A 22,972-nucleotide genomic window follows, 5' to 3' on the forward strand; every position below is an offset into this window, starting at 1 on the left:
TCCTACCTCGCGCCGGCAGGATCTCAGGAGGCATAGAAAACACTACCAGCTAGAGGTACAGCTTGCATATCTAGTCAACTTTGCCCTATTGTTACAATAGTTTGCTTCGCATTTTAGTCTTACACTCCTTTGAATCACTTTTTTCAGGAATATGTAGACATTTGTATATTTTTATTTGGTCTTGAACCTTTAGCTGGTAGGATCTTAGGAGGCTTCTAAAATGCTACTGGCTAGAGGTACAACCTGCATGCTTTGCATGGTTTGCTCCACATTTTGCTTTTCTGCACTCAAAGTTGTAGTCTTACACTCCTAGGAATCATTTTTTTTAAGAATACATTTGAATTTTTTTTCTCTTATTCGGTCTTCTACCTATAGCCAGTAGGATCTCAGGAGGCTGAGTTTCTTGCTCAACAGTCTTAGCTTAACACTGTAGCCGCTAAGACCTATGCTTGCAAAGGTAAACAAAACTCATGAATAGTATCGCCACTTTAATGATCCTGTCGTAGTGCTACTGGTTGGAAAGATCCATAGGATGAAATTTCTATTGTCTTGTACCTCTAGCCGGGAGGATCTCAAGAGTCTCAGAAAATACTACCACCTAGAGATACAGCTTGTATATCTACTCAACTTTTCCCATTTTACTTTTGTGGTTTTCTTATTTTACTTTTCTACACTCCAAATTAGTCTTACACTCCTTGGAATCACTTTTTTCATGACCACATTTACATTTTGTTCTCTCTTATACCCCATTCAAACCAGAAAAACATGTTTTGTTAAACTGGTTTTCATTGAATGAAAATTATAAACAGAGAACTGAAAAACTTGATTATCCATTGGATTCAAGTACTTGCTAACTTGCATTTCCAATGTGCTACATTCAAGTCAAAAATATTCAGTTAAATAGTTTCTATGAAGAAAAAAAAATTAAACTGTGTTTAACAAAACAACTTTTAAACATGTTTAAGCTTTAGTGTGAATGGGGCATTATTTAGTCTATAACCTCTAACTAGAAGGATCTTAGTAGGCTTCGAAAATAATTGAAGTATAGCTTGCATATTTAATTAGCTTTGCCCAATTTTTATTACAATCTGCTTTGCATTTTACTTTTTGGCATTCCATTTTAGTCTTATCCTACATTGGAATCATTTTTTTCAAGAATATCTTCTTTTCTTTGGTTGTGTACCTACCACTGCTTATTTGATAGCACAGCACACAAGCTATGAGCAACAAATGACTCTTTATGAGGAATCAGCTGAAACTAAAGCAGGCATTGTCTAGCAATAAGCAAAGGGTTTCTGGTTGGTGTTCAATAAGAAAGGTTTGACTTATTTTTAATAGTTGCAATTTTTATTAAAAATACAATAAATAACACAGGCGCAGGTTAATCTCTTTAGATAATTGTATAAATCCTGTATATATAGTAGATAACCATTCTATATTTTCAAGAATAACTTGCCTTAAGGTTTTCATACAGTTATACAAACTGTTAAATATCATTAAAAATACAAAGGGAAAATGTCAATTTGGTGAATTAAAATCATGTTATCCTATGACTACCTAAAGATGACTTGATTTTAGTATTTCAGACAATGGTTGGCCTTGTAAACAATACTTCTAATCAAACACAAACATCATGAAAATAGAGACTGATCCTTTCTAAGAAATTCCACTTAAACTGAGGCAGAATATTACATGAAAAACTTCAGTAAATCTGGTGGACATGTTCAAGTCTAAAATGAATTTCAAGTCAAATTCATCTAAACCTTGTTATATTTGTATTGAAATAAATCCACAACCAAAGAAAATACAAATCAGGCTATTTTAAAATTTATTACCTTGAAATTAATTTAAAACATAACAGTGTTAATGATTTCAAGTTTATTTCATATAAGCTGCCCCTCTGGCTGGTAGTGTTTTCTTAGTAATCCAAGATCCTACTAACGAGATGAACAAGACTGCAAAGCATAAAAATATACCTATGGAGTGACTCCACGACAGTATGAGACTAACATGGAATGTAGAAGGGTTTTTCCATAAATCAAGAAGTAAATGAAATGAGCTAAATTCACCTTGAATGCACAAAGTACCTGTAGCCCGTAGTATTTTCTAAGCCACCTAAGGTCCTACCAGCTAGAGGTACACAACCAAGAAACAAGAAGATATTCATAAAAAAAGTCATTTTAATGTGGTGTAAGACTAAATGGAATGCCAAAAAAGTAAAATTCATAGAAAACTGTAGTAAAAATTGGGTAAAGTCAACTAAATATGCAAGCTGTACCTCTGGTCAGTAGTATTTTCTAAGCCTCTCAAGATCCCACCAGCTAGAGGTACAAGATCAAATGAAAAAAAATAAATGTACATTTACTCTTGTAAAAAATGATTCCAACGAGTGTAAGACTAATTCGGAGTGCAGAAAAGTCAAATGTGGAGCTAACCATAATAAAAATTGGTCAAAGTCAACTAAGTATGCAAGCTGTACCTATAGCCGGTAGTATTTTATAAGCCCCTACCAGCTAGAAGTATAGGACCAAATAAAAATAAATAAATGTATAGGTATTCTTGAAAAAAGTGATTAAAAGAAGTGTAAGACTTATTTGGAGTGCAGAAAAAGTGAAATGTGAAGTAAACCGTTGTAATAATTTAGCAAAGTTGACTAAATATGAAAGCTGTACCTTTAGCCGGTAGTATTTTATAAGCCTCCCGAGATCCTATCGGCTAGAGGTACAAGAGAATACAAATTCATCTTGGGGATCTTTCCAACCACTAGCACTATGTCAAGGACATTATAGTGGCGATACTATTCATAAGTTTTGTTTACCTTTGCGAGCGTGGGTCTTAGCGGCTACAGTGTTGATGCTAAAACTCTGCTGAACAAGAAACTTAAGATCGGCAAGGGTGAAAGAAACAGCCATGCAAAGTTTCCTTGATTTAAACTAAAAAATGTATTCTTCACGTGTAATGTATGTTACAATGTTCATTTCTGGTTCAATCACGTCGCTTGACTTTTGGTAAATCGCAAATGGTGTTACTGGAATAGTCCGCCATATTAGCAGTTGCGGACAATTTGCGATAACCGCCCGAGTCGGAAACTCGTCAGTAGTGCTCCCAAGCAAACAAGGAAAGGCTTGGTCACAAATTCAGCGGGCTTGGCTACTGAGTTGAGCCTCGTTTCTAAGCTTCATTAAAGCAAATTTTAACAAAGTTTACAATTGAGCGTTATTGTCAGTTGCAGTTTAAAAGCACTCTCCGCGAGAGTAAGTATTAGGGTTTGTGTCAATTTAAATTCTTGCTCTTTTATCACCTTCCATCCTTTTCCTTGCCAACAACCTTCTTGCAACGAATACATAAGCGATCCTCGCAGTTATGATCACTACTGCACTAGTAGTTGAAATAAGGCCTAAAAAAAGAATTTAAGCTCGCACTGGTAAGGTTTAAGGTTAAAGGTTTTTAGAGCGCTACACCGGTATCGCAGAGGTCATGGGTTCATATCCCGTACGGGCCTGTATTTTTTTCAGTTACCATGATAACAAAGCAATTTACATTTAAAAAGCAGCAAGGTTTGTATCATAACATCATCATCATATCTTTATTTGATAAGTAGGTTAAAAAAAATGGTAACTTAACAGCTGATGTGGACCTACTATATATTTTAAGATAAAAGATAAATAAACGTAAAATAAGATAAATAAATCGAGAGTTAAGTCTTAAATAAGGGCCTGTTTACATGGAGGTGGGGGACCCTAGGTAGGTGCGGTAACCCGCCTAGTCGTTTACATGCAATCTTACAACCCTGGGCTACTGGGGTGAGGTTTCTTAAGGTTGATGTTGCACTTGCAATTAGGGAGTTTGTGTGTATTTATTCATGAAAGCTTCATGCGTTGTGTCACGTGGTGTTAGGTTATGCAAGGAATCGTAGACTTAATATGCTATAAGGAATGGTATGGGAAATGAAATATGGTCGATTTACAGTGCTAAATATTCCGAAATGTGAACATTTTACACTCCTTGTATGTCCGTAGTGGTTTCTGGTGATTTCTGCCATGAGATGGCTGGGAAATGTACAAAGTTTTAGAACGTACGTGGTTAGCTTTTAAGCTTTTTGCCATGAACTTGACCCCGGCTAGGTGGGTTACCCCACCTTGAGACGTCTACATGACAAATTGTCACCCTGGCTGAAAGGGTTACCCTACCTGGCAGACCGGGCAACCCACCTTGGTGGGTTACCCCACCTATCATGTAAACGTAGTCAAGATAAAATGAGAGATTATATGGAAAGGTGGGTTACCCCACCTAGGGGGTTACCTCACCCACCCGGGGTCCCCCACCTCCATGTAAACAGATCCTAAGAAACAATGAATATAAATATAAATGTGTCATAATATATCAGAAATGGTAGAAATTTGAATTCTTATTATAAACAACAGAGCCACCCCCCTTTCCAAAATTTATATTTACAACATCATTTTTTGCCTTTTTAAGCCTGTTTTTAAAAGCAATTGGATTGGAAAAGTGTCTTAAATTATCTGGTAATGAATTCCATGCAATTGCTGCCCTGTGTGCAAAAGAACTATGGCCAAGTTCAGTATTAGGTCTATCAATTAAAATATTGAGTGATTTTCTAAGATCATAACTATTAGAGCACTGAACAACCAACCTTTTTTAAAGACAGTTATAACTGAAGATTCTTTCCACTGCTGGGGGAACTTACAACAATCCTTGCTCTTTTTAAAGACTTCAAACAAGCCTTGAATAAGAGATCCCTATGCCAGTTTAAGATCTTTAGGTGAGATTTGATCTGGTGCTAATGCCTTGCTTGGATGAAGGGTTTTAAGAATATCATCCCTAAAAACATCCCATTTCAGGGAAAAGTTATCTATAGTAGGGGTAACCCTGTTTATATAACAAACTGTATCAAAGGGGACAGGATTGAAATTCCTAGTAAGATCATTAGCAATATCTAGAAATCTACTTTTTGTTCATCATCTGTTATTAAATTATCATTATCATTAGTCTTGTAAAGGTCCAGTTCTAGTATTCTTACTTTTACCAAGTATTCGATTGGTTATTTTCCAGAAGTCTTTGGGTATCTATGACTCTTCAATTTGACTTATCCAATGTTGGGCTTCAGCTATCCTTAGCATCCTTTTGACGCAGTTTCCTTTAATCCTGTATCGATCCCATGACATACTGTCATCTGGATTAGCTTGTGCTGCTTTCAAATATTTATACTTTTGATTCATGGCCCCTCTGTTTTCTGTATTAATCCAATGAAGAGATTTGGATCTGGCCTTTACTTTCCTACGTTTTATGTGGGTCTCCAAGATTTCTTTGAAGATAGTTTCCCATATGTACACACTATCCTAAATCTCCTCTACGGCACTAACAATATGCCATGGGGCTTCATCTAGGTCCTTTTGTAGTTTGTCAATTTCTAATGACTTATAATTTCTAACAGAAAATATATAAGGCCTAGAATTTCTCTTCTTAAAAGAGAAAGTGACATATGTAAGATGATGGTCAGAGATGCTCAAGTCAATTGAGTCAGCTAAGATATGAGATGCTTGGAGGTTGGGGCTAACAATGATAAGGTCAATTAGAGTCTTAGGACCTGTTTACATGGAGGTGGGGAACCCCAAGTAGGTGAGGTAGATGTCGCGCAGTAAATTTGAGTTGAAATCACCCAGCAAGATAATGTTTTTCCTTTTAATCAAGATCCTGTCAAGTAAATCATACATACAGTTCAAAAAGGTGGTAGATTTAGGTGGGTGACATAAGCAGCCAAGTAGAGTAGATTGGGAACATACTGTAATATTTAACCAGACAGCTTCCAGGTCTTGGACAATATTCCATTTGAGATCTTCATAAACAGTTAGACTCTCATGGTAATACATTAGCACTCCTCTACCCCTCAAACCATTAGATCTGTCACGTCTTGCCAGTTCGTATCCTGGTATCTTGATCAGGTTATTGGATATTTCCTCAGTTAGATGAGACTTGTTAATTTCCAGTATATCAAATTTAGTAAAATACTAACTTTATTAATGAATTTCTTTCCAGAACATGCCAAACATAAGGCTACAGAGCTCAGATGGAGAAATATTCGAAGTAGATGTTGAAATTGCTAAAGCATCAGTCACAATCAAAACTATGCTTGAAGGTAAGTGCGTTAACCCTTTAACCCCTAAGAGTGATTAGTAATTATATTCTCCTGTCAGTGTCACCCTTAAAACAAACATTGAGGTCATGAGAATAAAGGAAATGATCACCAACTAAAGAAGCTCTTGATTGTTAAAAAAATTCTCTTTGCCAATACCATATAGAGAACGGTATGGAGGAAACTGATGAATTGATACAGATGTCAGAATGTAAGATTACAAGAGCTGATCACAGATAACTCAATTTGCCAAGTGCTTTCCCATAATAGAAAGACAAATGTACAAATGGTCTTGATGGTTGGGTCTTATAATAAAGCTCTAAGTCTACGGTATTGTTCAAAAGTAACGCAAGCGAAATGCGCGAATTTCGTTTTTTGTTCTCGCGAACTTAGAAATTTCGTGCGAAAGTTCGAATGACAATTCGAGGCTTTTTGTGCGAATTTTCCGTCGAACAAAAAGCGCTATTTCGTCGACTTTTCGCTTCGAAACGAAAGTTCAGCGAAAGTTCGCGATAAAAAGCGTAGGTTTACTGCCTACTGCTCGCAATTTTGCGCTAGATAGACACAATTGTTTGCCGTGCGATCTATCCGTCATATAACGTTCACGAAATAGACGACAGGAGCCAGTAAGACGCAGGTTTGGTCAAGCGAGTGATGCCTGAAAGGCTCACTTGTAATCCTTCGCTTTTAAAGGTTTTAAATATTCCAGCCGGATGGAAGCCCTAGTTATACAGGAGCTCGATTCGAGTTCTAGTATAGTTTGATATTTTTGGCATAATGACGACCAGAATGTTACTAGATGGATAAATGAATGAGAGAATTGTCTACGAAGCATTGGTATAACATGTGTTGTCATGGTTGTGAATAGTTTACGTCACGCTTCCTCGCGCGGAGTCTCGCCTACAAATCGGGAATTTCATATGTTGTTATATGAGGAAGTTAATCATAAAAAATGGCGCCTAGTTCAAGTTCCACTTGCCTGAAGAGATAACGTGGGCGTTTGTACTGAGACTCGAACAGTTGGCTGTTCTTATCACATCAACAATCAAACATTCACTGAGGTTTCAACAGGAAAGAGCGATAGAATAGTTGCTTGAATGGATGAGAATGATTTCGAATATTTCTGCAATGCATTACAACAATACGTGGACTACACTTTGCTGCAATAAGTAGAGCGAATTTTCTCTCGAAATTTCGCATCGAACTTTCGAGAAGAATGAACTTTCCCTCTTGAGTTCGCAACTCACTAGCGTCCACAGCGAAATATCGTTCGTAATTTCGGCGTACTAAAACAATAGGTGCCTCGAACGTTCGCGGAAAGTTCGCGGAAAGTTCACGGAAATTTCGTTCGCAGCGAAATTTCCTCGAAAAGCCAGGAAAAGCCAGGAAATTAGTCGGAGTTCGTTTGCGTTACTTTTGCACAATACTGTACTTACCAATCTTAAACCTAGAATTATTAACGGTACTTTTTAGCATTCTAAGCAACATACAGCAGTATACCACCTTTTCCGTATATCCAGGCAGTTTGGAAAGCAGTAAGGCACTTTTTATCCCCATGTCAAATGCTTTTCATTCAATTAACTTATTCTTGTTTTTTCGCGTTTTCATGTTCCCGCTTGTGGCGTAGCTCAATCTCTCTGTATAAAAACCACACACAACCCACAATTCCTCTATTAGCTGTGATGAGGGGCTAATGCTTATAACATGAGCTTTACAGACTCTTTTCTGTGGCCAATTTACATTATAGAATAGAGGAAATGATCATCAACTTGAGCAGTTCTTGATTGTTAAACAAATTCTCCTTGTTAGCACCTTGGGAAATGTATAGAGAGCAGTATAGAGAATATGCTCAGTGATGTCTGGGTGTAAAGGGTTAACATGATATTTACTTCCATTACAGATCTTGGCATGGATGAGGATGATGATGAACCTGTCCCGCTTCCCAATGTCAATGCGGCAATTCTTAAGAAGGTAATGCTGACTGTTTAGCAGAGTCCTGGGTGTTTGCATACCTCTAACTATTTGAGGTTGTGGTCTGTACTTTAAGCAATGGACCAAGTTTTTCAGCAGATTTATGGAATGGGTGGGCCATAAGTCAAAGTACTGACCAAGAAAATGTGGTTAGGAAGACAATTACTATATACTGGGTTCAAAAAGAGAGGGAAGATTTCAGTTCAAACAAACTTTCAGATTTAGATTTCACCAACAGTAAAAAATGGCTTGGTAATTTGACCAACAATATGCCACAAACAAGTCTTATGTGGTTATGTTGTAGGTTAAAATGGTACTTAGTTTGAAATTATATCAAACTTGGTTGGTTTTATTTTCCATGTTATGGAATTATCATATGATAATTAAAAAAAAAAAAAAAAGAAGAAAACATTTGTACATCAAACCAGTCTAAAATCATTTTGATGCAAATTTTTCTTTAACCTTTAACTCCTGGCAGTGATTAACATGAAACTTCTTCCTATAATTCCAAACATTATTCAGCAAACAGATAATGAGAATACTCAGACTTAGCAGGTAGAAGGTATTGTCTTGATCTAACATAGAATTCTTGTAACTAATTTTCAAGGAAATGTGTAGCAGCCTGATAGTAGAATTAATAATCAGATCTTTTGCTTTTATGAAGGTTATTCAATGGGCTACTCATCACAAGGATGACCCACCCCCACCAGATGATGATGAAAACAAAGAAAAAAGAACAGATGACATTGATCCTTGGGATCAAGAGTTTCTCAAAGTTGACCAAGGAACACTTTTTGAGCTCATTCTTGTAAGTTTGATTCCTAAATGAAGCATGACTTTCTTATAGATGAATGGGTGGAAGATGGAGCAACTTAATCCTTTAATTCTTTACACCCAAACATCAGTTTGCATATTCTCCATAGTGTTCTCTATACATTTCCCAAGTTACTTACAAGGAGAATTTGTTGAACAATCAAAAGCGTCTTTGCTTGATGATCATTTTCTTTATTCTTGTAACCTGAATATGTGATTCAGAGGTGATCTTGTGAGGAGAAGTTAGATGCTTGTCACTCTGGGGGGTTAAAGAGCTAAACCCTAAGAGTGCGTGGTGTCTCATTTCTCCTTCCTGTGTCTCCCTTGAATCAAATATAAAGTTCATGAAAATAAAGGAAATGATCATCAATTTAAGAAGCCCCTGATTGTCAAACAAATTCTCCTTCTCAGTGCCATAGGAAATGCAAATAGGACAGTATAGAGAATATGAATCATCAAGAAATAGAAATATAGAGCAGAGGTATGTATAACTTCTCCCATAAGCAGTTGCCAATAGTGTAATGGGCGGCGCTGCCGTTAGGCTAACACCAAACATGGGAGGTTTTTCGCTGGCAGAAGATGATGTTAGACCCTGGTTACTCGCTTTTAATGAAATCCCTTGATGAATAGTGGTGAGAAACGGAGTGATATACTTCACGAGTGATGAGGGAATAGAAAGGCAATCAAAATATAGGCTTAGAATTTTAGATCGTTGACCTTCTCTGATACTGAAAACGCTGGTTATCATTGTGGTTAGCGTGTTAGAGGACACGATGGTCATTTTACACGGCAACTCCCAAAGCTAAGAAGAAGTTTTTTTTATTATATTTGACGACTGTCTTCTTTTTTGATTCAGTATTCCAGGTTTGATTTGTTCTGTGATTCCAAGAAACCTATTGTTTTGAATCACCATTATTGTGCTACATGATAGTGCATTCTGTTTGTGTCATTCAAATGAATTGAGCAGAGATCATCAGTTTCTTTCTCTTTAAGCATAGCTTACTAAATCGTAAGTAACAACAGTACTTACCCCAGTAGTGTGTGGTTTGTTAGTTGCTCACATTTCCTGATCTCTACTCTGATTGGTCATTAATGCAATGAACATTCCAAAAACATATGGGTAAAAGTAAAGAATCTAATCTCACCAACGCGTCGGCCAATGCATTGGCCAACACACTGTCAACACGTTGCCTGACACACTACCAATGTATCAGCTGACACACTACCAACGCGTCAGCCGACACACTACTAACACATCAGCCGAAACACTACTAATGCATTGGTCGACGTGTTGGTAGGATCGGATTCTTTACCTTCTCCAATATATGGGGTGTGTATGGTGTTCTAAGTTAGACTCTGATGAATTAAGTGTGTGTTTCTCATTGCAGGCTGCAAACTACCTTGATATCAAAGGTCTTCTAGATGTCACATGTAAAACTGTAGCAAACATGATCAAAGGTACAGTATACCAGAACTTTTTTCTGTGTTCTAGCCTTGTTTCCAAAATAGGGGGCATCTACAAAATTTCCTTTAAAAATGTAAATGCTCAGTACTGTTTGGCCAAAGTCTCATGCAAAGCACTGTAAAGTGCCATTGGCAGATGGGGTTTACAGTCAAGTCGCCCGAAACCTGAGTCATGTTGCCCGAAATTTTAGTTATGAAAAAAAAAGTCAAGTCGCCCGAAGAAATAAATATTAAAAAGATCTGAGTTTTAGACTGTTAATAGGCAATAACGTTGAGAAATTTTTATCCCTGAAGCGCTCTTTGTTTCCGATAACACCATGAAGATTCTTAAAGCGTTGTTCGGTTCTAAAAGCAAAGGGAAGCGTTCTCCGTTTCTAACAAAAAAATGAAGCGTTGTTCGTTTGGTATGTACTCGTTTCTTACTCACGGACATTTCGTAAGCTTGAGAAACTTTTTCTTGGTTTCTAACAAAACCATGAAGACTGACTACACAGAAATCGATCATATGGTCAGAAAGGCCATATGATCGACCGTAATCGTCGCACTGTAGGGCTTGTTGACATGGGCTAACTTCATTATCACACTCAATGCAAGGGTGAATGCTCATTTTAATCAGTTCGTATTGTAGCTAGCTTTACCCTCTTTATATATACTTTGATCGGATCAAAATAAACATGCGACCGCCAGAGCACAACTAGATAATTTATGCTTATTCTGATCCTAGGGGAAATGATGCTATCAGACTACTATTGTGAAAAAAGTCACAAGCATAAACAATAGACTGTTATCTTAAAAATATCACACTTACCTTACGCAAGGCAACAAGTTAATTTTTAATGTTACCAAGTTCACAAAAAACACAACATAACTTTATTTGTATGTTACTCGCTTTACCTTTTACCGACTTGTCGAACGCGATAATCGACATTCGCTCACCAGGTGTTTTCATCTGTTATTGTTAAGAAAGTCACAAACAGACACAACAGAACTTTACTTGTATGTTACGCTGTATCCGTGCATTTGTTGTTATAGAAACGAACAACGCTTCCCTCTGTTGCTAGAAACAAACAACGCTTTTAGAGTCGTTACTCAAACATATTTCAATTCCAAGCATACAATCGATTTCTGTGTAGTCTAAGTCTCCATGGCATTTTTAGAAACAAGAAAGAGTTTCTCAAGCCTACGAAATGTCCGTTAGTAAGAAACGAGCACATACCAAACGAACAACGCCTCATGCTTTTGTTAGAAACGGAAAACGCTTCCCTTTGTTGCTTGAAACGAACAACACTTTTAGAATCGTTACTCAAACATATTTCAATTCCAAGCATACGATCGATTTCTGTGTCGTCAAAGTCTTAATGGCTTTGTTAGAAAAAAAGAAAAGGTTTCTCAAGCTTACGAAACGTCCGTGAGTAAGAAACGAGTACATTAGTTCGTGTAGTGTGATCGTCCGGGTGTGTGTAGTTCTGAAAAGAACTGTTGTTGGTGACTGACGTTTCGACTATCTGTGCGATAGATAGATAGACTATCGCACAGATAGTCGAAACGTCAGTCACCAACAACAGTTCTTTTCAGAACTACACACACCCGGACGATCACACTACACGAACTACTGATACTCCTGGGTTCAAACCATTTACTTTACAAACGAGTACATATCAAACGAACAACGCCGCATTTTGTTGTTGGAAACGAACAACGTTTCCTTTTGTTGTAAGGAATGAACAAAGCTTTAAGAATCTTCATGGTGTTGTCGGAAACAAGATGCGCTTTAGGGATAAAAATTTCTCAAAGTTATTGTCTATTTACAGTATGAAATTCATCTTTTTAGTATTTGTTTCTTCAGGCGACTTGACTTTTTTTTCGGGCGACATTACTAAAATTCGGGCAACATGACTCATGTTTCGGGCGACATGACTTCGGCGAGATGACTCTCGGGCGACTTGACCGGTTTTACCGCAGATGGGATGGTGCTAAAGTAATCCTGCTTAGGCATGATATTTCTTTCTACCAGGCAAAACGCGCGAGGAGATCAGAACAAGAAATTCAAACATTAAGAAGGACCTTCACACCAGAAGAGGAAGAACAGGTTTTGTGATTTTATATCTTTCTCTGTAGTAAAATTGTAAACAAACAAATATTCAAACAAAGAGAGAGAAAGCGAAGATGATAAGGAACAATTCAGACATAGGTTAATAGGTGCTCTTCTTTGCTTCAGGCTAGTTTAAAATCATTTTGTCCTAAATTGTAATTTGAAAAATGGAAAACTATAACTATTTGACATAGCAATTACCATTGCATTAAATGTTTGCCCTGTTTTTTCCCCTTATGGTTTTTGTTTGGGTGGAGGGCAAGTGTTGAAGGATTTATCCAAACGTATGCAATATCTTGATCGGTTTGGAAACACAGCAACAAAAATCAGCTTCAGGCTGTTAAAATACAAGATTCTTTGAGAACTCCACGAACCACAAAGAACTATAGTTAAAGTGAATAGCTCGGATGAAAGGGCTAACGCTCAAAAACATCAGCTTTTTACCCTTTACAGTGGATAAGTTACTTTCAACTCAGTTGTTAATGCTAAGTTACCAGCTCTATCTCTTCCCCACCAATGCAGCACCACAGGTCTTTAGAAACTTACCCCTTCAAACAATTCTTGTCTGTACTTTTGGGACAGGTTCGCAAAGAAAACGAGTGAGTGGTTAGTGTGTGATAAACGTAAAGTTGGACTACTTAATATACACGAGTATTTATGAAAACACTTCAAAGCCTTAAAACTTCAAGAACTTTGGCAAGATAGCACTTTTTTATGACCTCTGGATTTGGTAATTTGAATGTGGTACACTTTGGTGTAGCCAATTTATTCTTTAATTTAATTCAGTTGAAAGTTTAAGCAGTGATCAACCTGACCTAAGTTTAATCTTTTTTTTGAGAGTAGAAGACAGGCAGGGTATATTTGGAGCAGAACTAGTTTGTGAAAGGGAGGTCATAAATTACTGCATTTTATTTGACGTGTCAGTTTTAATAAAGGAGTGTGATTCTGTTTTTTTTGCTGTAATTACTACTACGACCTCCATCTCTAATTTGTTTTGTTTACCCTTGATTAAATGCAATGTCGCCTTTTTAAATCCATACATTATCCAGCAACAGGTAGATAGGAATACTCAACTTATTAGGTATGAAGTGGTGATCCCTTGAGCTAACACTAAATTCTTGTAACTATAGTGCAAGGGACATGTATAGTGGAAGGGAGAATGAATAATCAGATCCAGAAGAAAGTTGTGATGGGGGGGGGGGGGGGAGGTGGGTCCGGACTTTGACTTATAAAACACGAAATTGACTCTACTAAGCTTTTAGTAAGTTACCAGAAAACAAAACATTGCAAGACAAGTGAATATTAAGTACTTTATCATGGGATTGTGTATAAGTCACCATATCCTTTTATGAATACTACTCTCTGTTCTGTGATAAACAGGAAAGTAAAAGAAGTAGCTTGAGGCTATGATCTAGTTTATACCATTATTCAAGAAAAAGCAGGAGCTGTCTTCTTGTTAAGTTTGGAACCTCTTGCAAATGTGTGATAATTCATTGGGCTTTGCCCTCACCAGCTTTTGCACAATATAAATATGAAGCTCAACAAGGTAATATGCAGTCTTGTTATTGCAAAAATTATGGTGTTAGACATGTAGGATGGTCAGTACCCTATTGCCTGAAGGTTACAGTTTAATTCCAGCAATTAGTAATCATTCAATATATTCACTCAATCAATCAATCCTTTAGTTATTTAAGCAGGTTAATAAATTACAAAATGTTGGAGACAATATGGCATCAGCAGCCAAAGGTGGATGTTGACCGCCTATATAGAATAGTAATATATAACACTGATTTGTTCCGGCTATTTGAGAGTATGAGAACCTATAGCAAACTTAATAATAACTAGTAAGTAATTTACTAAAATCATCTGATGGGTCCTAGACATGTAGAATTCATAATGATACACTAATTATTAAATAAAATCAGCTGATGTAGAACTGCTATGTAAAATCCTATACTAAATTAGGACTATAATGAACTTAATAATAGCTTAGTAACAAATAAATCATCCATCTTGTTTGTGAAATCATATATAGCCTCTTTGTTGAATGAAAATTGGAGATTATCTTTGGAAAGCTTTCTTAAGATTACTGTAAATCCTTCTTAACTAACATTAGCAAAATTTAACTTTCTAATTTATAAAGTTTTGAAATATAAGGACCCCTGTATTTGACAAAGAACTCCTTCCTAGATTCAGACTTACCCTAATAATGGATATTGATTACTGAATCTAGTTGATTGAATGATTTAGAGAATGTCCAGAATTTGGCTAGGAGTAGACCCTATGACGACTGGTACATCTTAAGGAATATGTGTCTCGTATAAAAAATTAATAGGATGCTAGTTGTATTGAGACAGACATTGGCTACTTTCTAGCCAACAAGGGAAGGTATTTACTATGGGATATGCAAAAGCATGAGTATAATCTAGGCTGTTAAAGTAATGGTTGGGGAGTAATTTCCCCACACTAGGTATGCCAGAGTGCCACTAGGAATAATTGTTTTGAAATTTATTTCTTCTAGAACTGACTTGGGTAAAGTATGACATTATCCTTAAACTTTAGCTGCCAGAAAGTGATACATATGTAATTTCACCCTGGAATATTCACACACTATCCAGGCAAACTGGTAATGAGAAAAACCAAACTTATCAAGTTGAAGTTGTTTCTTTAATAAAAATGTCACATTCTCATCACCAACGGACAAGGAAATGTGAAGCAGCTAGAGGGGAGAATTTACATCCAGATCTGGGGAGGTTAAAGTATTAAAGCACAACTATTTCATGAAATGAAGTTTTAGCTCTGGTACTTGAGCATGCCAAGAGAGTTGGTTATCAATCAGAACACACTTAGGAAGAGGTTTTGGTAAAACTGACAAACTTCACAAGCCATGGCGAAATGTAATTGCATCTTGACAAAGAAGAGTTGGCTGAACAAATGGTTGTAATGAAGCCTAACAGTGCCTTCTTCAGGCAGTCCGTCAGGCAGTCATTAGTGCATACCATCCAGGGAGGAGAAGTATCAACAGTAAAGATTCAGACTTGGTGAAGGCTATGATAGGCTCTTGCTACTAGCTGGTTGGAAACTGGTACCAAGTGTGATTGATAGGATGATTATGGGGAGGGTGAGCAAGTAGAGAGAGTTGGTTGTGAACAGAAGTTTGTGTATGGATTTGAATGCTAAGTAAGCAATAAACGGCAATAATCAAGTTTTTTCTGTTTTGGAGGATTCTGAACAGGAGCATTTCCAAAATAGCTAATTTGACTTTATTAACATCATCCTTACAATTGTGTTCACAAGAAACCAATAACATATTTGCAGAAAATATATACAAGGCTCTGGGATTTTGTGAGAGGTTGGATGTCGAGGGAAACATCTTTTTTGAGCGACAATGGTTGTGCTAAACCCAGTCAGAATTTTCAAGTCCAGCAGAGTCTAGGCATTCCCCAATGTAGTGATAAGCCCAGCAGTTCTCACTTTCTATCACCACTCTCTCCTCTAACAAATCAAAATATCTTTGGTTATAAGCTAATGTTACAGATGTTGTGTACTAAGGGTGAAAAAAAGTTTGTGAGTCTTTGGTTGCTAGATTTTTATACTTGTTTCAATTGTCACCGTTTTCATAGCGGGGTGTACAGGTGGCAGTAAAAAAAAGGAAGAGGTTGATACTAAATCAAATAAAATTGTTTGTTGTGGTAAATCCAAACTCAGATAAACCTTTGACCTCCAAGAGTGATTAGCATCTAATTTCTCCTTAAAATAGCACCAATGATTCACACTTTAAGCTCTGGAGAATGAAGGATATGAACATGAACGACACGCTACTCTTGATGATAAATTATCTTAGTCAGCGCCTTACCAAATGTTACAGAGAACAGTATGGAGAATATGCATTACAGATGTAATAGTGTTTAAAGGGCAACTGTTCCCCTGAAACTGAATTGTGGAAAAGGTTTAAAGGACAGAACAGGATTGGATTTTAACCCATTCACTCCCATGACTGACCAAGATAGAATTTCTCCTTACACTATGAATACAATATCAAACCAGATAAGTGAATGGAGAATAAAGAAAATTTCAATTTGGGAATAGTTGATACAATACTAAATTCTCTAACGGAGCATTATACGAACTGTACGGTTAACAGTAGGAAGAATTACAAATTTGAATTCTGGGAAGTAAAGGGGTTAATGGTGATTGGGGGAATAAGGGTAGTCACTGACCCGTTTAGGATCCACCGGTTAGTCCAAAAAATATTTGGTCTAATTATATATTACATTCAATTGGGTAATTATGATTATTTAAAAGAAAAGGTTTTGTCAGCTTTCTTTCTTTTTACACAAAGTTGGGGTTTTGAAGTTGGGAATTGTGGAAACCTTCCACTATTTCGATGAAAAATTATTTAAATGCATTTCAGTTTTATTATTTTAATATGTGTTAAAGCACCACACCCATAAATTAAAAACTGGCATTGTCAGCATGACCAATATTGAAAATAATGGTGTGATATATTCATTCATGAGACTAGAATCTAACAGGAACAAGTTCAATTTGATCTATAGAGAAAACAGAAATGAATTTATGAGCCTAGAGATTCCTTTCAAGTTAAAATTCATTCAATTTTCATTGATTAAATGAGGATTACCAACTTGTAGTACAGGTCTAGAAACTGTAACCACACAACTTTGTTAAAAGATAGAAATATATGTACAGACTTTCCCTACGGCGATTAGAACAATTAGGCAAACAAGACGAGATATGGAATCGAAAGTCTGCCCGTTTTTAACGCGGAATGAAATGTAAAGAAATTATTTGTGAACTTTTTAACCGTTTGTACACTAAGACCTAACATCATTGTATACGTGCATTACGGCGGATATTTACACATTTACGAAAAAACACATAAAACTTCTTTCGAAACACACTGTATTACAAAAATATTGCATTTCTATCGAAAATAAGGCGTCTTGCGTAAAGATATGGAGGAATTTACTACTATCAGAAAGATGAATAGGGTTTTTGACACGAGATCTGGTATGCATTCTATCTTTTCGTTTGTAAAACAAAGTCCGTAAATGTTCGTTGACACCGGGTCTTACTTGATAATATTCGCGTGCATTCATCGATGACTTCTCCTTCGTCTGATGATCGAAACGAAGATTTCCTTGACCTCCGGATCGATAATCGTCGGAAAGATCGGAATCTTTGTGAATCTTTAAAGTTTACTTTTTTCTTCTTGGTCTCCCACCAACGTCGATTTGGATCTCGTCGGGCGCCTGTTGACGAAGACGCGTGGACGACCCCATCAATCCAATTGAAGACCAACAGTTTTCGTCCTGTTAGTCAATAACTTTTGCAGCGAATAGTTATTTTTACTTGCTTCGTCGCGTTCTCTATTAAAGTTATCGTTCTCTTTTGCAAGCTGCTCTAAGTCTTCGCGGAGGTGGTTGCCTTTCGACTTCGAGATTATTCCTTCTGACGCACGCGATTGGTCCGACTATTTTGAAGCGTAACCCCCGATTCTTCAATTGTTCTTCTTCGTCTGTTTGATGCGATATAATCTCTCGTAGTCAGTGAAACCTCGTAGCTAGTATGTAAATCCTTCAACGGCAAGCTTACCAAAAGCTTCATCGGTAAGGGTAACTGCTTTTTTACCTCCTTCCTCCTTCGTACTCTCTTACTATGGCGGTGTCTCATCTTTCCGCCATGATGCTTCCCAGGCCTCCTTTGTTGTCTCGTCACGTAACAATGCTCCTTGCACCCCCTTCCTTTTCCAAGGAAAGCTTAGCATGGAACGCGCCGACGTGATCTCATTACGTAATCATCTAAGTAGGCGTTAGGTCTAAGCGACAAGGAATATGACATTTACTACCAAAGATCATCATCAAAGTTGGAAGAAACGAAAACAAAAGTTATTCATACCCACTTTTCATGGTGCAGTGTAAAAGTGTAGAGGGGCTGCAGTTCCCATTACACGTTTGTGGATTTAGGGAAGATCCACTTAAGGGTGGTGTTTGAGCAATGGTAATAGGGTAACAAAAAAAGTGGCCAATCCCAAGTAAAATCACTGCATAAAATTGGGCAAAATTAAGCTTCAGGAAAAGACGAAAGGACCCATTACAATAGAAATACAAGATCAGAAAACTTGCTGCCCTACCCCCTCCCTCCAAAACAAAATAGTCTGTCCATCACATATTTATAGTATCATTTTGGTGTTGTATCAAGGAGCATCCTTTAACGATGTGACTGACGTCTAATTCTCATCACAATATCACCCATGAATCACACACTAAAGGCACAGGAATCAAGGAAATCATCACCAAATAAAAAGAAGCTCTTGATCATCAACCCCAACTTCTCTTCATCAGTACCTTAGGCAACAACTGTGGAGAACTGCGACGGGAGAATGGGAAATTATAAGGGTCGGGTGGAAGGGAAAAATGACAAGAAGGGAAAAAGGTAGCTGATTAAACAAAAGATCAATATGAGCCAAATAAATCTGAAATTTTTCTATTACAGTTTGTATGTGAGGATCAATTTGTTATTTCTTTCTTAACCCTGTGACTCCCAAGATCTGATTGTCAATTCTCCCCTCTAGCTGCTACCAAATGTCCTTGTAAGTAAGTTACGAGAATTTGGTGTTAGATAGAGATAACAACATTCTACCTGATATCATTTGAAAAATATCAGAACCTGTTTGATGGATAATGTTTAGATATTACAGGGAGAAGTTACATGTTAATCACTTTGGAGTTAAAGGGTGTAAAGGTACTCCTCTTTTCCTTTCTTTCTATTTGGGGTGGGGAAGGTGGGTGGTGGGCAGCTATTTCCAAACTGTCGACTGCTACATCTGTTGCACCCAGGGCGGGCAATACCAACACAATCTTTACAATGGGGAGGTTGGGGCACTTTTTTCAAAACTCTATAAGGCTACATTTGCGGTTGAACCAAGCCCAGAATACTGACATAAATTTTTCCAGGGGTAGGAAGGGCAGTTTTTAAAACTGTATACTGCTGCATTGCGGTTGACCCAAGCCCAGAATACCAATATAAATTTTACCTGTGAATCAGGTTATAACAAAGTTAATACTAGAAAAAAGTGTTACCAAACAAACCAAGGTAATCATAACTGGGCAAAGGATAATATCACCAAGAAGCCAACACGTTGTTTCTGCATCTCAACCCTTTTCACTCCCAGAAGAGATTTAAAAAATAAACTTCTTCCCTATTTAAAATCTATACACCATCCAGCAAACAAGCTAATGAGAAATACATCAAAAACGTATCAGGTAGATGTTATTTCGTGACCTAACACTACAAATCTCTCAACTAATTTACAAGGATATGTTGCTGCAGCTTAGACAGGGAGAGTAAACAACAGATATTTTGGAGTGGAAGGGTTAATTATGACGGAAAGTGTCATAACCACTTGGAAGAGAATTTTTACACAAAGCCTCCCCAGATGACTACCTTACAAGTAAATAGTTAAGTTGATTTAAAACAAATTTAAACTTTGTAAATAACTGTGTATTTGTTGTTTCGGATAAGGTTGGGTCGCAAGACAGGTAGGAATGTTCTGGGATTGTTCCCAATCCACAGGTTGTGATCAATTTCATCAGTGGCGTAGTTTCCCTGATAATTTCTCCAAGTTCATCTGGACTAGGGGCCTGAGTGAGAAAAGAAAAAAAGGATGTTTCATTTGAGTCCAAAGCTCGGGGTTTACAGGAAAGAGATTAGGGTCATATGGAAGGAGAGATTTAATGATGTGGCATGATCATCTCATGAGAGTAAGTCTTGAAAAGTACGTGTTGTTGGTAGAAAGTGATTTAGGTTTTTTTACAAACTCAGGGGAAGTCATTATCAGAGTAACTTGTGCTCAAGTTGTCAAAAAATCGAGTCACTGCTGCAGACAACAGTCCTTTTCAAGACTACGCTAACCCCTTATGATCAGATTTTGGCCCCATTCCAACCATTTACCGTAAGCCTTAGACCAAATCCTTGAATGTAATGGGCTCTGGAGATGGGCATGTCTGTATATGTGCTTTGTAGGGCACTTTTGTTTACTTAGCAGTGTTTGTGGAAACAAAATTTTTGCAGATCAAGAAGACAGACATTTCAGTCTGCGAAATAATTTTTGGTGTTTCGGTTCAAGTAGCAGAGGAGTAGCACACATCTACTTTTCAACTTTTCTTGTACGGTTATGTTAATTGCCATGTGATGTTATGTTTCTATCTATTTAAATTTCAGAGACATACTGTAATTCCTTGAACAAGCCTGCATACTCTGATACCCTGCAGCCATAAAATCAAAGAAGAACCCCTCTAAAATAAGTACCCCCTCCTGCGCCTCCCTCATTTTTCCCTAAATGAGTATGGATACAAGGAAAACAGGGTTCTTGATGCAAACTTATTTTAAATTGGAATTTTCAGGCTGTTCAACTTCAGTGGAATCAAAAAAAGATTAATAGTGCTTGATAAGGGCTCAAATCATTTAAGTGGCCTTCCTGTAGGCTGAAATTTTTGCAGGTGCTTATTCAAGGAAATACAGTATCACTGCCAGTATCTTCCTGCAGGAACTGAAAAAACAGGCACACAAAACAGAAAGCATGTCCTTACCATGGGAAATCATGGTCAATGTTCTAGTTTGAGTCCATGTTATCTTGCCCACGGGGAACAAGTTTACCAGCTCAGAAGTATTGTTTGAATATGACTGAAGAGCGTTCAGTGCCATGCCATTTCACTTTAAGGGTTTTTTTTTTTTATAGTGGGAACTAAAATCAATATGCAAAAATAAGAACCTGGAAAATTTTAATGCTCCATAGACAACCTTAGGTGTGGAGGCACGGTGGCCTCATAGTTAGTGCGCCTGAATCCGGATTGGGTTGGTCTGGATTCATCAAGCCCTGGCCAGGGTCATTATGTTGTCTTCTTAGGCAAGGCACTTTACTCTCACAGTGCTTCTCTTCACCCAGGTGTACCAATGGGGACAGGCAAATGTGCTGGGGGAACCCTGCGCTGGACTAGCATCCTATAAGAAGGCGGAGGGTAGCCAATACTCCTAGCCACTTCATTGCTCAAGAAAACCGGAGTTAAAGCAACGGCCACATGGAGCACTTGGGCTAGTGACTAGAATCTAATTTCTTCGTACAGTATCACCTCCAAAGCACACAGTAAGGTCCTGGGGATTAAAGGAAATGATCTCTAACTAAAGAGAAGTTCTTGATTCATTAGAACAAACTCTTCCTGTCAGCATCCTTAGGAAATATATAGAGAACCGTGTATGGAGAATATGCATACTGATGTTCGGGTGTAAAGAGAGAATTATGAAAAGCTTACCTCTACCACAACCTTGTGCTTATTATCCAAGTCACTAGTATATTGGAGTGTGTTAGAATCATCGCGATGCATCCACAGGGCAGGCTGTGCTGGCATGACAAGATTGTGCTATTACGGCTCCTATCGGCCATGACAGCATACTAAGGAGATCACCTCTTACCACATCATACCTTGAACAATTGCTGAGATGCTGGTTTGACGTGACCTGAATGATAACAGGAGTTTGTGCTGAATAAGGGATGATAGTTGAAACTTAATGTCAAGGCCTCATGTGATATTAAATGTTTCTAGATTCTATGATAGAAAGGTCAGCTCACCAGACTGGAGAAGAAAAGTCCAGGTGTTGATGCTAATCCGCAGTAGAGGCGTCGTATTAGGGTGAATTCCAGACTTTACAAGATTACTTGTTTTCCTTTATTCATGTCTGATTTTAGAGTCAGAGTGGATGGAGGGGGGTAAGGGGGCAGGGAAAGGTTGTAATATTCAGTACACAACTTCTTCCACTATTCATCCTTTGTTTGACCGCATTCACTCTTGCCCTCTTATTCAAAGGTATCTCTTGCCCAGCCTTTCTTCCCCTTGCTGTGTAAAATCAAAGATGACAGCTTATGAACTTGCACAGAGAAAATTCATAAGCACCCGTTTGCCAAGTTGGAGCACCTTTTGGGGGTTCTCCATGACCTCTTGGGATTCATTTAGCTTCACCAATAACTTTCTGCACAGTTAGTAAGTTTCATGCGGATGTGGAAATGTGCTACATGCAAAACCTGATAATACTGCCAGATTCCATGGTGCCTCTATCGCTCTGAGGAAACTGCCGATTATATGTATGAATGAATAAATTCACCAATCCTCGCTTATATGTACAATATCTGCAGGCTCAGTTTTTTGTACAAATTCTCTTTTAATGTCCCTACATGTAACTCGATCTACTACATGCCATTGGAACCCTTGTCCAAAAACTAACTTTGTTGTTGGAGTTAGTTGTGCGGCTTCACGAAGCCTGAAAACTAATTTTTTAATTATGTAAATAAATAACTTACTGCGCCAACAGAAAGTCAGAGGTGCCTTCTCTTACTGATTGTGGTTCCTTGGCTAACATGAAGAAGTTAGTGTTATCGAACCGATCTTCGCCAAAGTTTGTCC

At 37.6% G+C, this 22,972-nt stretch overlaps 2 protein-coding genes across 2 annotated transcripts; one reads left to right on the forward strand and one right to left on the reverse strand.

The window, feature by feature from the left end:
* Positions 1–36: 36 nt before the first annotated feature.
* Positions 37–11,182, forward strand: LOC131776954 (S-phase kinase-associated protein 1). The gene is made up of 6 exons (XM_066166345.1): positions 37–55; positions 6,058–6,157; positions 8,055–8,125; positions 8,790–8,933; positions 10,327–10,396; positions 11,127–11,182. The coding sequence occupies exons 2-6, from the start codon at positions 6,061–6,063 to the stop codon at positions 11,180–11,182; spliced, it is 438 nt and encodes a 145-aa protein (XP_066022442.1). The 5' UTR covers positions 37–55; positions 6,058–6,060.
* Positions 11,183–19,986: 8,804 nt separating this feature from the next.
* LOC131776965 (putative peptidyl-tRNA hydrolase PTRHD1) lies at positions 19,987–22,248 on the reverse strand. Its single transcript, XM_066166346.1, is given in 6 exon segments — positions 19,987–20,079; positions 20,082–20,120; positions 20,123–20,158; positions 21,827–21,907; positions 21,909–22,031; positions 22,231–22,248. Coding segments are annotated over 6 exon segments (390 nt in total).
* Positions 22,249–22,972: the final 724 nt, after the last annotated feature.

The sequence above is a fragment of the Pocillopora verrucosa genome, chromosome 5 (genome assembly GCF_036669915.1).
Source record: "Pocillopora verrucosa isolate sample1 chromosome 5, ASM3666991v2, whole genome shotgun sequence".
Taxonomy (NCBI): domain Eukaryota; kingdom Metazoa; phylum Cnidaria; class Anthozoa; order Scleractinia; family Pocilloporidae; genus Pocillopora; species Pocillopora verrucosa.

Coding starts and splice junctions, on each gene's coding strand:
- LOC131776954 (XM_066166345.1), top strand. CDS start 6,061: ATGCCAAACATAAGGCTACAGAGCTCAGATGGAGAAATATTCGAAGTA. Junction 6,158..8,054: donor AATCAAAACTATGCTTGAAG/GTAAGTGCGTTA, acceptor CTTCCATTACAG/ATCTTGGCATGGATGAGGAT. Junction 10,397..11,126: donor TGTAGCAAACATGATCAAAG/GTACAGTATACC, acceptor TTCTGATCCTAG/GGGAAATGATGCTATCAGAC.